Raw genomic sequence first — 17,307 nt, 5'->3', positions numbered from 1 at the left:
GGCTCCTCAGCTCTGTGAAAAACTCCATCAAGTTTTCATCTTTCACAATTTGTTGACATAGCCTTCCCATCTGTTGTCTCTGCGTTCTTTATCCTCATGGACTTAATCTTTTGTATTTCCATATTTGCATTTTAGTGGAATTTCAGAGGGAGCAGGAAAAAAGTTTTCTATACACAATTAGAAATAAAACGTAAATAATGCTAGACAGAGCAACCTATTGTTAGAAAGAGAAATGAACCACACAGAATGGTAACAGATCTTATTCTGAAATAATGTTTGATAAGGGCAGGACAGGAAGAACACGAAGATAGTTAAGAGCTCATAGGTGAAAAGGAAATAATAACTAAGCTGAGTTTAGCTGATGAATTTCAAACACAGATTTGACAAATTAAGGCATGGGAACTGAAGTCTTTGTAAATTAACTTACTTGTGTGGAGCCTATCAGACCTCTGGAATGACTTCTTTCCCAAGCCTAGCAAAGGACTTTCCACTTTAACTGAAGAAGAAAAGCTAGAGTTTGAGTTCTGAGGGCTGCTTGACTGTCCATCAGATTGTTTTCCTTCCCAGAGTGCTAGGAGAGAAAATATATAAAAGACTGATGACACTGAGGGTGACACAGAGAGAAACCAAACACTAACTAAAAGGAGTTACAAACCAATACAACCCTGCAAATATATTTTCAGTCTGAAAATTAAAAGCCAAAAAGTAAAATAAAATCCCTTTCTTCCTCCTATCACATTATTTGCTTCTGATGGGAAATTTCCTTCTTAACACAAATGCAAAGTTCTGCAAGATACAGCTTAAATCTGATAGGCCCATATAATCGGCTGGCATCAAAATGAATTGTGTAATAAAATACAAAGTCTGCATTTAGAACTGTTTAAATATAAAACAAAGCAATAACAACAACAAAAAAACCAAAAGCCCTGTGAATATGTCCAGTGGAAACTCAAAGGCAGCATGTATTCTTAGGAAAACCTTTTTATTTTTAAACAAGATAATTAATGAAGAGTTCAGTTTGAGCATCTTGAAAACATCTGTCTTTAAGGTTACTGACCAGAGGCTTCCAAATATTAGGCTAGATATCCTGGGAGTTAGTCACAGATCTCATTTTAACATGCATATCCCACTGTGTGTTTTTTGAATAACTGCAAAATTATTGTGCATAAATTTTCCCATTTACCCTGGAAGAATCTATATTGATGATTAAGGTTTGTATAAATAAAAATGTAGTAATTTAAAAGTAAATGATACACAAATTTGAAAAACCAACACAAAAATACCAGGAAAAGGACCTTCCACTGAAAAGACACTCATTGGCCTACCGGGTCTGGCAGGCACAGAGTCACTGGCCGCTCTGACGGTCTTCAGAGAGAGGGGCTGGCTGGAGGGCACGGCCATGCTCGGCCTGCCCTGCTGCTTCTGCTGCTGTTTCAGAGCCTAGGAAGAGAAAACCAGCTGTAAGAAAGAGAACAAATTCATTTTTAGCACTAACAAAAAGTAAATGACTGCTTTTTAAGTGGTGAGAAGCAGGATGATCATCCAATTTCTTTGGAATCTATCAAAATAAATAAAAACCTAAATTATACCAATTAAGCACAAGGCCTAAATGATCCTTAAGAGTTTGGATATTTTTTGCCGGTATTACTCCTTTCTATAAATTTGAGAAATAGTCACTAACATTTTTTAGAACTTAATATCACGAGTAAGCTATGGTAGCAGAGAATGAGATGTTTTCAAGTCATTTATAGAAATGGGCAGAATTCTAAGACCTGTACCAAAAAGAGTCTCATTTGCATCAACTCTATGTAGAAATGTAAATATTTAGCTTATGTATCTTTTAGAGGTGCTACATTTTGACAAATGGTTGTAAATAACTACTTGAGTTTGAGTTTTAGTAAAAGCAGCGAGAACTGGACCAGTGATCAAATCTCAGCAATTTTCAGCAATATAACAAAAACAGAAGGGAAGGAAGAGGAGAAAATACTGCTTCTAACAACAGTGAGGTTCCCTTCTGGTTATTTCAGAGTATTTTCATTTTATTTCCATGATGTTCTTAGTCTAAAGAATGTATTACACTAAACAAAAGGACAAATAATTTCCCAGATTTTAATCATGAAGGTATATGAAGGCAAATTCTTAACTCAAGGTGAAAAACAAAAAAGACAACTTTAAGTAAAGCTACATTTCAGGAAAAGTTGAAAAACTGCCAGCTTAAGCATTAACATTCAAGACAGAAAGTGTGGAATAACTGGCTGCTTGTTTCCCATTCTTTCTTCACAATATGCTGTAGTTTTCTCCCACTTCACATGCATACAAATCTCTGGCTATGTTATAAAGGCACAGTGGCAAAACAAGTGATCTCCCTGATCTAAGCTGTTAATGGAGAAAAGCAGTCGATGGAGTCAGCTATCTGGCTTACATTCACCCATAACATTTATAATAGGGGAATCAGAAGCACAATGTATAAAAAGTCAGTGTTGTCTGACCACACTGATTATAGCTTATCTCTCATTTTTTGCAATCACAACAGAAATTGTTAGTAGTCTTCCTGGGTGGCAGCCACTAATTATTCTTTCCTTGCTACTCACAGTATCCAGGTCATTCTAGGTTAATGCAAAATTTAATAGAACCATTTGATCTTATCTTTTTCTGCTGTGATCACGTAAATTCAGACAGATGATGGAAAAAGAACTATAGTCTATTTAAGAACTGTACACAATTTCCCCTGTACACAGTTTTAAAATCCTGTTCCTAATTCTATTTAAAATTTAAAAAAGAAGAAACAACAAAAAAACCTCCACTAAAGGAAAGGAAAATTGATATTGGAGTAATTTTTCTCACCTTATTTACTATGAAAAATGTACACTGGAAGGAAACTAGACCTTACTGTACATACCAATAAGCTAATTTATTTCATTAAATTTGACAAAATTTGACTTCTGGGGTTGCAGGAGTATAATACAGGAGTAGTTTACATGACATGAATTAGTTAACAAGGCTTAAGAAAATATTTGCCTGTTCCCTGTGGAAAAGAAGCATCTTATACTCTTAAAAATTTCCCAAAGAATTTATAATTCAATATAAATTTCTCTACAACGTACAAAATACAATTTACTGATACAGGATATCTAGGCAGGCAGTAATTAATTTTATCAATTTCTGGACATCTTTTAATAAGGCACTTTGGTTAAAACAATTTAAAAAATTTTTAATTATATAGATAACACATCATATATTTTTACTATTTAATTCAAACATAAAGCTAAATTATCTTTTGACCACCACTTAGCCTTGGTCCCCAATCCGCAGAGGTAACTGGTCATGAATATATTTTTCCTCGCTGAGCTCTTTTTTAAACTCATATTGTATGCATGTATTTATGTGTGTATACATGTTTCTATTAAAAATATAATGTTGTTTTGTGGGTATGTGTATATTTTTATAAATGGTATCATGTCCTACATGTTATAATAACAATTTAATTTTAATGATTCAACATTATAGTGGTGTTTTTACAACTACCTATAAAGATTAACCTCATTACAAAGTAAACTTTTAACCTTGTATAACTGACCAGCATATGGGTGTGCCATTGTTTATCAAGGAATACCCTAATTGATATATTTAGACTACTTGCAAGATTTTGCGATTATAAATTTTAATGCAAATATTGTTCTATGTGTTTGTGTATGCATGTACATATTTTTCTGTTTTGAGAAGGGGTAAATGCATTTACATTTTAATAGATATTACAAAATTTCTCTCCTCATGGCTTTAATAATTTATATTCCATCAAAGTAGCCATTTTCCCAAACACTTGCTGTGCTTGGTATAATTAAACTCTTTATACCTATCTGAGGATAAAGGCAGTCTTGTTATTTTGTTTCCTTAATCACTAGTATCTGTACTAATCATTTTATTTCAAGAAAAATCAAAAGCTAGTTCTTTGAAAAGTCCAATAAATAGGTAAGTAGTATTGGAAAAAAAGAAGATACATTAAAAATGAGCAATAGTATGGAACAGTAAAGAGAAAAAATACTATGTGTAACTGATTCTAAAAAATCAGGGGGGCGGGGCCAAGATGGCAGCATGAGTAGAGCAGCAGAAATCTCCTCCCAAAACCACATATATCTATGAAAATATAACAAAGACAACTCTTCCTAAAATAGAGACCAGAGGACACAGGACAAAAACCAGACCACATCCACAACTGCGAGAACTCAGCGCCTCGCGAAAGGGGTAAGATACAAGCCCTGGCCCGGCAGGACCTGAGCGCCCCTCCCCCCAGCTCCCGGCGGGAGGAGAGGAGTCAGCAGGGAGGGAGAAGGAGCCCAGGACTGCTGAACAACCAGCCCCAGCCATCCGGACCAGAGCACAGACACAATGCATGCGTGGGGTCCTGGATACTAGGGAAACAGGGCGGCAGGACCGGTGAGCAGGTGCCTGAAGCTGACGCCATAGAACAAAGAAACGGGAGCGGCCATTTTTTTTCCTCTCTTTTTTTTTTTTTTTTTTGGCGAGTGCTTTTAGGAAGTCTTAAAGGGACAGGGACCCCAATACTAGGGAAACAGGGCAGCAAGACGGTTGAACAGGTGCCTGAGACCGGCACCTGAGGGCAAAGAAAATCGTGCGTTTTTCTTTTCTTTTAATTATTTATTTAATTTCTTTCTTCTTTCTTTCTTTTTTTTTTTTTTGTTGCTGTTGTTTTGGTTTGGAGAGTGCTTTTTGGAAGTCTTAAAGGGGCAGGGCAGGACACTTAGTCTAGAGGCAGGGAATCTGGGGATCTCTGGGCACTCTAACCCCCTGGACAGCAGGGAGCACGGAGGCCTCTTACGGAGATAAATAGCCTCCCTGCCACTCCCCCTCCAACGGGGCTCCACCATTTTGGAGCAGGAGCCAGAGCCAGGCCATGCCCACAGCAACAGCCAAGATAAACGCCATAGCAGCCGGGCAGGAAGCAGAAGCCCTGTCTGCGCACAGCTGCCAAGCACAAGCCACTAGAGGTCGCTATTCTCCCAGGACAGGAAGGCCACAGACCAAAAAGAAGGAAAGCTCTTCCAGCCGTCCCTCGTACCAGCTCTGCAAACTATCTTTATCACCATGAAAAGGCAAAACTACAGGCAGACAAAGATCACAGAGGCAACACCTGAGAAGGAGACAGACCTAACCAGTCTTCCTGAAAAAGAATTCAAAATAAAAATCATGAACATGCTGACAGAGACACAGAGAAAAATGCAAGAGCAATGGGATGAAGTCCGGAGGGAGATCACAGATGTCAGGAAGGAGATCACAGAAGTCAAACAAACCCTGGAAGGATTTATAAGCACAATGGATAAGATGCAAGAGGCCATTGATGGAATAGAAACCAGAGAACGGGAACGTATAGAAGCTGACATAGAGAGAGATAAAAGGATCTCCAGGAACAAAACAATACGTAGAGAACTATGTGACCAATCCAAAAGGAACACTATCCGTGTTATAGGGGTACCAGAAGAAGAAGAGAGAGGAAAAGGGATAGAAAGTGTCTTTAAAGAACTAATTGCTGAAAACTTCCCCAAACTGGGGGAGGAAATAATCGAACAGACCACGGAAATACACAGAACCCCCAACAGAAAGGATTCAAGGAGGACAACACCAAGACACATAATAATTAAAATGGCAAGGATCAAGGACAAGGAAAGAGTTTTAAAGGTAGCTAGAGAGAAAAAGGTCACCTATAAAGGAAAACCCATCAGGCTATCATCAGACTTCTCAACAGAAACCCTACAGGCCAGAAGAGAATGGCATGATATACTTAATGCAATGAAACAGAAGGGCCTTGAACCAAGGATACTGTATCCAGCACGACTATCATTAAATATGATGGCAGGATTAAACAATTCCCAGACAAGCAAAAGCTGAGGGAATTTGCTTCCCACAAACCACCTCTACAGGGCATCTTACAGGGACTGCTCTAGATGGGAGCACTCCTAAAAAGAGCACAGAACAAAACTCACAACATATGAAGAATGGAGGAGGAGGAATAAGAAGGGAGAGAAGAAAAGAATCTCCAGACAGTGTATATAACAGCTCAATAAGCAAGCTAAGTTAGGCAGTAAGATACTAAAGAAGCTAACCTTGAACCTTTGGTAACCACGAATCTGAAGCCTGCAATGGCAATAAGTACGTATCTCTCAATAGTCACCCTAAATGTAAATGGACTTAATGCACCAATCAAAAGATACAGAGTAAAAGAATGGATAACAAAGCAAGACCCATCTATATGCTGCTTACAAGAAACTCACCTCAAGCCCAAAGACAGGCACAGACTAAAAATCAAGGGATGGAGAAACATATTTCAGGCAAACAACAGCGAAAAGAAAGCAGGGGTTGCAGTACTAATATCAGACAAAATAGACTTCAAAACAAAGAAAGTAGCAAGAGATAAAGAAGGACACTACATAATGATAAAGGGATCAGTCCAACAAGAGGATATAACCATTCTAAATATATATGCACCCAATACAGGAGCACCAGCATATGTGAAACAAATACTAACAGAATTAAAGGAGGAAATAGAATGCAATGCACTCATTTTAGGAGACTTCAACACACCACTCACTCCAATGGATAGATAGATCCACCAGACAGAAAATAAGTAAGGACACAGAGGCACTGAAAAACACACTAGAACAAATGGACCTAATAGACATCTATAGAACTCTAAACCCAAAAGCAACAGGATACACATTCTTCTCAAGTGCACATGGAACATTCTCCAGAATAGACCACATACTGGCCCACAAAAAGAGCCTCAGTAAATTCCACAATATTGAAATTCTACCAACCAATTTTTCAGACCACACAGGTATAAAACTTGAAATAAATTCTACAAAGATAACAAAAAGGCTCACAAACACATGGAGGCTTAACAACATGCTTCTAAATAATCAATGGATCAATGAACAAATCAAAATAGAGATCAAGGAATATATAGAAACAAATGACAACAACAACACAAAGCCCCAACTTCTGTGGGATGCAGCAAAAGCAGTCTTAAGAGGAAAGTATATAGTGATCCAGGCACACTTGAAGAAGTAAGAACAATCCCAAATGAATAGTCTAACATCACAATTATCGAAACTGGAAAAAGAAGAACAAATGAGGCCTAAAGTCAGCGAAAGGAGGGACATAATAAAGATCAGAGAAGAAATAAACAAAATTGAGAAGAATAAAACAATAGCAAAAATCAACAAAACCAAGAGCTGGTTCTTGGAGAAAATAAACAAAATAGATAAGCCTCTAGCCAAACTTATTAAGAGAAAAAGAGAATCAACACAAATCAACAGAATCAGAAATAAGAATGGAAAAATCACGACAGACTCCACAGAAATACAAAGAATTATTAAAGCCTACTATGAAAACCTATATGCCAACAAGCTGGAAAACCTAGAAGAAATGGACAACTTCCTAGAAAAATACAACCTCCCAAGACTGACCACGGAAGAAACACAAAAGTTAAACAAACCAATTACGAGCAAAGAAATTCAATCGGTAATCAAAAAACTACCCGAGAACAAAACCCCGGGGCAGGACGGATTTACCTCGGAATTTTATCAGACACACAGAGAAGACATAATACCCATTCTCCTTAAAGTTTTCCTAAAATAGAAGAGGAGGGAATACTCCCAAACTCATTCTATGAAGCCAACATCACCCTAATACCAAAACCAGGCAAAGACCCCACCAAAAAAGAAAATTACAGACCAATATCCCTGATGAATGTATATGCAAAAATACTCAATAAAATATTAGCAAACAGAATTCAACAGCATATCAAAAGGATCATACACCATGACGAAGTGGGATTCATCCCAGGGATGCAAGGATGGTACAACATTCAAAAATCCATCATCATCATCCACCACATCAACAAAAAGAAAGACAAAAACCACATGATCATCTCCATAGATGCTGAAAAAGCATTTGACAAAATTCAACATCCATTCATGATAAAAACTCTCAGCAAAATGGTAATAGAGGGCAAGTACCTCAACATAATAAAGGCCATATATGATAAACCCACAGCCAACATTATACTGAACAGCGAGAAGCTGAAAGCTTTTCCTCTGAGATCAGGAACTAGACAGGGATGCCCACTCTCCCCACTGTTATTTAACATAGTACTAGAGGTCCTAGCCACGGCAATCAGACAAAACAACGAAATACAAGGAATCCAGATTGGTAAAGAAGAAGTTAAACTCTCACTATTTGCAGATGATATGATATTGTACATAAAAAACCCTAAAGACTCCACTCCAAAACTACTAGAACTGATATCAGAATACAGCAAAGTTGCAGGATACAAAATTAACACACAGAAATCTGTAGGTTTCGTATACACTAACAATGAACTAATAGAAAGAGAAATCAGGAAATCAATTTCATTCACAACTGCATCAAAAAGAATAAAATACCTAGGAATAAACCTAACCAAGGAAGTGAAACACCTATACCCTGAAAACTACAAGTCACTCTTAAGAAAAATTAAAGGGGACACTAACAAATGGAAACTCATCCCATGCTCATGGCTAGGTAGAATTAATATCATCAAAATGGCCATCCTGCCCATAGCAATATACAGATTTGACACAATCCCTATCAAATTACCAGCAACATTCTTCAATGAACTGGAACAAATAATTCAAAAATTCATATGGAAACACCAATGATCCCGAATAGCCAAAGCAATCCTGAGAAAGAAGAATAAAGTAGGGGGGATCTCACTCCCCAACTTCAAGCTCTACTACAAAGCCATAGTAATCAAGACAATTTGGTACTGGCACAAGAACAGAGCCACAGGTGGAACAGATTAGAGACTCCAGACATTAACCCAAACATATATGGTCAATTAATATTTGATAAAGGAGCCATGGACATACAATGGTGAAATGACAGTCTCTTCAACAGATGGTGCTGGCAAAACTGGACAGCTACATGTAGGAGAATGAAACTGGACCATTGTCTAACCCCATACACAAAAGTAAATTTGAAATGGATCAAAGACCTGAATGTAAGTCATGAAACCATAAAACTCTTAGAAAAAAACATAGGCAGAAGCCTTTTAGACATAAACATGAGTGACCTCTTCTTGAACATATCTCCCCGGGCAAGGAAAACAACAGCAAAAATGAACAAGTGGAGCTACATTAAGCTGAAAAGCTTCTGTACAGCAAAAGACACCATCAATAGAACAAAAAGAACCCTACAGTATGGGAGAATATATTTGTAAATGACAGGTCCAATAAAGGCTTGACGTCCAAAATATATAAAGAGCTCACATGCCTCAACAACCAAAAAACAAATAATCCAATTAAAAAATGGGCAGAGGAACTGAACAGACAGTTCTCCAAATAAGAAATACAGATGGCCAACAGACACATGAAAAGATGCTCCACATTGCTAATTATCAGAGAAATGCAAATTAAAACTACAATGAGATATCACCTCACACCAGTAAGGATGGCTGCCATCCAAAAGACAAACAACAACAAATGTTGGCGAGGCTGTGGAGAAAGGGGAACCCTCCTACACTGCCGGTGGGAATGTGAATTAGTTCAACCATTGTGGAAAGCAGTATGGAGGTTCATCAAAATGCTCAAAACAGACCTACCATTTGACCCAGGAATTCCACTTCTAGGAATTTACCCTAAGAACGCAGCAATCAAGTTTGAGAAAGACAGATGCACCCCTATGTTTACTGCAGTACTATTTACAATAGCCAAGAATTGGAAGCAACCTAAATGTCCATCGGTAGATGAATGGATAAAGAAGATTTGGTACATATACACAACGGAATACTACTGAGCCATAAGAAGAGGGCAAATCCTACCATTTGCAGCAACATGGATGGAGCTTGAGGGTATTATGCTCAGTGAAATAAGCCAAGCAGAGAAAGAGAAATACCAAATGATTTCACTCATCTGTGAAGTATAAGAACAAAGGAAAAACTGAAGGAACAAAACAGCAGCGGAATTACAGAACCCAAAAATGGACTAACAGGTACCAAAGGGAAAGGGACTGGGGAGGATGGGTGGGTAGTGAGGGATAAAGGCGGGAGAAGAAGAAAGGGGGTATTAAGATTAGCATGCATGGAGGGGGAGGGAGAAAGGGGAGGGCTGTACAACACAGAGAAGACAAGTAGTGATTCTATAACATTTTGCTATGCTGATGGACAGTGACTGTAAAGGGGTTTATAGGGGGGACCTGGTATAGGGGAGAGCCTAGTAAACATAATATTCTTCATGTAAGTGTAGATTAAAGATAAAAAAAAAAGAAAGAAAGAAAGGGGGATTACTTCTTGATAGGATAAAACTAACTGTAAATCAACAATTAATGCATGCTTTAAATATCCTTAATTTTGATCACTTAAAGGGTGTCAGATGATCAGCTATGGAGGTACTCTTTTCTGATAATATTCCTTTCTCTTAATAAAAATTAAAAAAAATTAAAAAAATTAAAAAGCAGTTCCTGTGTGCTGACCTCCAATGAGTTCTGCACAGTCGTATAGAGGGCATGTCAAAGTGTGGGCAAAGGGTCTGTTTGTGTTTATACAGAGGATCAAAGCCTAATTTGGCTACCCAGAAAATGAACTAAGATACAATATGAAGAAGAACTTCCAACATCAGCACTCTCTGGAAGAGTCATACCAGAAGATGATCATCAAAAAACCTCAACAAAGATCCAGGTGATGCTGCAGTTGTAGCTGCATCCATCCCACCAGTTCCTGGACTTACCATTGGAATGAAGAAGGAGATATCTAAGCTGGCCTGTGCATACAGTAAAACAACAAATTTGACTGGATCTATACTGTTGGAACTCAACCAAGAATTAGGAGAAGTGCAAGTTGTAGCGCTCCAAAATCTTACAACTACAGACTTTCTACTGTTAAAAGAACATATGGGATGTGAACAGTTCCCAGGAATGGGTTGTTTTAATTTGTCTGATTTCTCTCAGATTGTTCAAGTACAGTTGGACAATATCCATCATATCATAGACAAATTTTCACAAATGCCTAGGGTGCCTAACTGGTTTTCTTGGCTTCACTGGAGATGGCTGGTAATTATAGATCTGCTTTGGTTATGTAACTGTATTCCTATATTGTTAATGTGTGTGTGCAATTTAGTTAGTAGTTTAAACCTATACATGCTTAAGGTACTCTCCAAGAAGATATGTCAAAGAAATAATCAATCCTCCCATGTTTTCTTCCATCTGCTACCTCTATAGCTTTTCTTCTTCCTTCCTAACTACAACCCTTAAGTAGAATTTGTGCCTCATATCGAATTTACCAAGTATCATAATTCCTCCAAGTGGTAAAGATACCTCAAGACAAATGCTGGGCATAGAAGCCACAGGGCATAAATCTGCAAAGAAGTAAAAAGCTAACCTTTTCAAACATTATGGCTTCTCTCTCTCTCACTTACCAACTTTACATCTCCCTGTATGGCCCTGGAAGATGACTGGTTAGCCAGAGACGGGTAAGATTCCTCAAGGGAGGAATAACCTAAGACAGGCACAGTCGCTGGGGGGCCATCAGGTGAGAAATTGTGGATCAACAGTAGTGAGGCTTAGAACCTCACCCCCCTGTTTTGAGAGAAATCTTCTGCATCCGTGGATGTTTTAATGCCCTTGTCTAGCTTGGATTAACACATAGTCTACAGGCACACCTGATCATCTACATTTGCTCTCTTACAACACTAAACTATGTTTTCTACCTTTATCTTGCATCTACCTACCACTTCAGCACTTTATTAAGAATAAAAATAATAATAATAATAAAGGGAGAAATGTGGGATCCACATATAAATCAAGTATAAAAGTCAAACGAATATTCATATTTGACCTGATTGTTTATAGTTCATAATGCGTGATCAAAACCGAAAGTTTCTGTGATGACTGCCCTTGTACTGTTCACCATGTAAGAACTTATTCACTATGTAAAAATTTGTTCACCATGTAAGAACTTGTTCGTTATGCTTCAGAAGATTGGAGACTGACGAGAATTAGGCTTAGGGTGGATTAATGATTGTGCATTGAGCATTGACTCCCCTATACAGAATTTTATTGTTGTTAACAACCATTTGATCAATAAATATGAGAGATGCCCTCTGAAAAAAAAAAAATCAGGTGAAATGGACCATTTTCAAAGAAAAATAAACTTCTAAGATTGGCTCAAAATATGGAATATCAAGAGACCAGTAACCGTAAATGAAACTGAAATGCTAGGAAAACAATTTTAAAAGATATTTATTTTCAAGGAAAAGGTAATTTCTACAGTTCTTTCCCCAAAGTCCAGAAAGATACAGAGAGCTACACAACGTATTTTATGATGCTAGAACAATCCTGATTCCAAAATTGTACAAGGATAAGTGCAAGAGAACAGCAAAATCCTTACCAAAATCTTAAAAAAACTCCAGAGCATATTAAAAATATGTGACAAACACATGGAGTTTATTCCAGAAGGCTAGGTACAGATTAACATTAGAAAATCTAGCTATGGAATCAATTGTATATTAGTAGATTTAAAGAGAAAAGCTACCTGATCATTTCAACAAATGTTGATGAAAAGACACCTGGAAAATTCAACACTTATTCATAATTTTAAAAAACACACATACATACACAATGGAAACCTCTTGGCAAATTTGGACCTAATGGGGAACTTTAAAATGTGATAAAAAGAATTATCTACCACAAACCTATAACACAGGTGCATTAGTTATTAAATCCAGACTGGGAACTGCAAGAAATTTCTCCTCAAAGGGACCTAATGTTCTTTTATGAAATTTTCAGTGACTGCAGCCATGTGTTTTAAATATAGGAGATTATACTTTTGATAAACACAGAGTAGCATGATTACCTGCTTTAGTGCCTTCTTGCTGTGCTTCTGTGATGGAGAAATGACTTTACCTGCTGGGATGGTGGGTGATGGGCAGCCTGACTGGGGAGAGGATGGCTGTGACAGTCTAGACGATACTAGGGAGGGAAAAGTGACAATGAAAGATTTTGTTATCAGAGTTGATCTCAAACACCATTCCTTCCCCCATCATATGCTGCTACCTGAATTAAGAACTATGACCAAACACTTTTGGGAAGGATCTTCTTTTTGGAGTTCTACTGCAAACAGCCTCCCTTTTCAGTTTATTTCCTCAGTAAGTTCTAGTGAAGGATGATAGGATGGGGAAGGGATGGGTGTTAGTATTCATTACTTTCCATTGTTTAATTTTTCAGCAGAATTGATTGAAGAAGCAGGAAGCAGACTATAACTATGATTCATCAAATTAGATAAAACTTAGAAAAGATTCTAGAGCCCATTGGCCAGTATGTATGTTAGGTAAATCTATTAACAACATGACATAGTGGAAGAGCCCTGGATTGATAGATGGGTCCCAGTTTTCCCTATCTTTAACATGAAGATAATAAGGCCTCAAAACTTCACCATAGCTTTAACTCCTAAATTCTTTCATCTCCTAAATCAATAGTTTCAGGCCTACCAGTGGGAGAGGGCACTTTAGGATTTCTTTAATGGAATCAATATAGGTTTGCACAGGGTAAAACCACACTTTACTTAATCACCAGCTATTTTATATCCCATTAGAGCTTAGTCAAACCTCAGTCATATGTGAATGAAGGTTTCCTTTCAAGAGCCTATACCTTATAATCAATAGCAACCAGATCTTTATGTTTTATAAAGCTCAACATTGTATTATTTCTTACAAGAAACAAGAAATTGCTGATTCAGGCTCCTTAAAAAAAATACTGCTCATGTAATTGTAGATTAATGATACAAAAAAAAATACTGCTAAAAGATAAGTTCTGAAGAGTACATGCCATCTCCTTCCATTGCAGCTGGACTGAAATGGCCTGGATGGCAAAATGGCATCCCATGACATGGCTTAAGAGCTTTCAGATACCATATAAAGTATACCAGTAGCAGCTATCTGACATGAAAATGCAGAGCTGTGGTTTGTTGGAAACACAAGATTTGGAGAACAGTATTTTCAACTGATGTTCCAATAAAGGAATACACAATAGATAACATTTTGAGGACAACAGCAGATAACATCAAGATGACTTATCATGCTTAGCTTCAGCTTTGCATCCCAATCCGTATAAGGTTCATAAATGAGAAAGAACTGATGTACAGCATGACATTAAAAATTGTATCATAAAAATGAAGTTGGATAATTCTTCATGGTTGAACAGTGAAAAGAAACCATGTCCTCAGTGCACGTAGTTGCTGACCAACTTTTTAAAATAATAGCTTTATGATATAATTTACCTACCACATAATTCACCCAAAATGTAAAGTTCAATGGCTTTTAATGTATTTGTAAAGTTGTACAATCATCACCACAATCATTTTTCATCATCTACCAAAATACCCTGTACTGGTTAGCTGTCACTCCACTCTTCCCTACCTATGTCCCTAGTCCTAGGCAATCTACCTTAGGACTCATCTACCTTAGGACTCATACAATACGTGCTTTTTTGTGCTGGACTGGTTTTTTTCATTTAGCGTGTTTCGAAGATTCATCCATGTTAAAGCATGTATCAATATTCCTTTTTATCATCAAGTAATATACTGTTGTATGCAAATGACACATTTTGTTTATTTATTAGCTGATGGAAATTTGGGTTGTTTCCACTTTTTGGCCATTCTGAATGATGACACAAAGAATATTCGTTAGCAGAATTTTGTGTTGGACATGTTTTCCATTCTCCTGGGTTCATACCTAAACATGGAATTTCTGATTCTTAACCCTATGTTTAACTTTTTGAGGAATAGCTGAACTGTTTTCCAGAATGGCTCCACCATTTTTACAATTCCACCAGGAATGTATGAGAGTTCTCATTTCTCCACATCCTTGTCAACATTTGTTACTGTCTTTTTTATTTGACAAATATTCTTAGAGAGATGTAATGAAAATAAGGTAAAAAATGATTAATATTTAATGTTTTCTTTTTAATGGTTTGCAAAATCTGAGAATTTACATTTCCTCACCTGGCTCAAATGCTGCCTGAAAATAAATAAGAAATGAACAAAAATAATCTTATTAGAGAATATAAGAATTCTACTTTGCAGTCTGGAAAAGAAACAATAAAGCTATCTGGTATTACCAGGTTGTTTGGAGTGTTTCCCCGTAAGGCAAAAGGCCTAACAAATAAAACCATAAACATATTTCAATGTCAACTGAAATAAATCATGGAAATTCCAAGAACCAGCAGTGAGGAACAGCTCCCAGAGTTCACATACTGCCAAGTACTGGTCTCATAACTTCTATGAAACTTAAACTTTGTTCTAAGTTTTTTAAATATTAGAGACTCAGAACTACAAGCAGCAACAAGATTTAGACACATGTTGAAAAACTTACCTCTTATAATTCCTTTTAGCAGGTATACTCTCTTCAAAGACACATTATTTTATTTTTTTAAATTAAGGTATCATTGATATACAATATTATGAAGGTTTCACATGAGCAACATTGTGGTTTCAACATTCACCCATATTATCAAGTCCCCCCTACCCACCCCACTGCAATCACTGTTCATCAGTATAGCAAGATGCTAGAGTCATTACTTGTCTTCTCTGTGCTATACGCCTTTCCCGTGACCTACTTATATTGTGAGTGCTAATTATAGTGCCCCTTAATCCCCTTCCCCCTCCCTCCATACCAACCCTCTCCAACCCCTTCCCTTTGGAAACCGCTAGTTTCTTGGAGTCTGTGAGTGTGCTGCTGTTTTCTTCCTTCAGTTTTGCTTTGTTGTTATACTCTCCACAAATGAGTGAAATCATTTGGTACTTGTCTTTCTCTGCCAGGCTTATTTCACTGAACATAATACCCTCTAGTTTCATCCATATTGCAAGTGGTAGGATTTTTCTTCTTATGGCTGAGTAATATTCCACTGTGTATATGAACCACATCTTCTTTATCCATTCATCTACTAATGGACACTTAGGTTACTTCTATATCTTGGCTATTGTAAACAGTGCTGCGATAAATATAGGGGTGTGTATGTCTTTTTGAGACACATAGTTTTATTAACTAGAGCAACCAAGAATTGAGTATCTTCTATGTGCCCAATACTGTGCTAGGTTTGTTTGAATAGGATTTCACTGAACTACGGTAACTACCTTCTAAGGTGGGTACAAGTTCTCTTCCTACCTCTACCCAAACTCCTCCAACTCTACCTTCTGAGGTAACTTAATGCATAATATATTTTGGTTTGCATCATACTGACATTTTTCTGTGCAAACAAAAATACAAAAAGATTTTTAAGGACATATATTTACACATAAATTTTAAATGTACATATTCATCTGCATATTGTGATGATATCTAAATTTTACAAATCAGGAAATTTAGCTTGCCAAAGGACACAGCTAGTAGGCATAGCCAGTTGAGAACTTGGTATATTTTCAGAATAAGTAGGTAGTAGGCTGAATGGTAGTCACCAAAAAATTATGTCCATGTCCCAATTCCCAGTACTTGTGATATTAATGTTATTTGAAAAAGGAGTTTTGACAGATCCAATTAAGTTAAAGATCTTGAGATGAGATCATCCTGGATTATCCCAGGGTGTCCAAAATCCAGTAACAAGTATCCTAAGACATACAGAGAAGACACACTCAGAGGAGAGGCACTGTGAAAACAGAGGGAGATATTGGAGTGATGTAGCCCCGAGGCAAGTATGCCAGCAACCACCAGAAGCTAGAAAATATAAAGAACAGATTTCTCCCTAGGAGGTTCTGTAGGGAGTGCAGCATTGCAGACACCTTGATTTCAGACATCTGGACTACAGAACTGTGAGAAAATAAATGCCTGTTGTTTGAAGGCACCCAGTTTGTGCTAATCTGTTACAGCAGCCCCAGAAAACTAATACAATACCTAAAACCAATTTTAAAGTATCACTACCAGTGGTTCTAGAATTTTTCAGTAGTTGAAACAAGGAAAGTCTTCTTTTTAGAATGAGAGAAATTAAAAAATTAATGCATTGATACCAAATTCAAATTTAAAATTACAGGTCTGTCACTTAACTTTTCTGATATTATATTTCTATTGCTTTTCTTCTTCTCTGATAATCCTAGTTCCTAATAACATTACTGTAAATATTAACTTGTTTTCTCTTAGATCTAGTTTCAAAAACATACCAATATATATTGAAAATAAGACTACTGAATTCTGTTTAAAATTACTTTGTCTCTCCAAGAATGAACGAGTGGTTACCAAAAGGGGAGGGGTGTGGGAGGGCGGGGAGGGAGGG

At 37.1% G+C, this 17,307-nt stretch overlaps 1 protein-coding gene across 4 annotated transcripts in view; it reads right to left on the bottom strand.

Annotated features, from left to right (window-relative positions):
• Positions 1-17,307, bottom strand: part of ASXL2 (ASXL transcriptional regulator 2) — a 148,447-nt gene that overhangs the window by 34,886 nt on the left and 96,254 nt on the right. For all 4 annotated transcript variants that reach the window (XM_036990622.2, XM_036990623.2, XM_036990625.2 and 1 more), the window contains 3 exons: positions 12,902-13,017; positions 1,326-1,440; positions 428-571 (listed from right to left, as the gene is read on the bottom strand). In XM_036990622.2, the coding sequence (XP_036846517.2) occupies positions 428-571; positions 1,326-1,440; positions 12,902-13,017 (375 nt within the window). The remainder of the gene's footprint in view (positions 1-427; positions 572-1,325; positions 1,441-12,901; positions 13,018-17,307) is intronic.

Source organism: Manis javanica, chromosome 1 (assembly GCF_040802235.1).
Source record: "Manis javanica isolate MJ-LG chromosome 1, MJ_LKY, whole genome shotgun sequence".
Taxonomy (NCBI): domain Eukaryota; kingdom Metazoa; phylum Chordata; class Mammalia; order Pholidota; family Manidae; genus Manis; species Manis javanica.
Note: the sequence above shows the minus strand (reverse complement) of the source record. Positions and strands in the feature narration are given on the sequence as shown.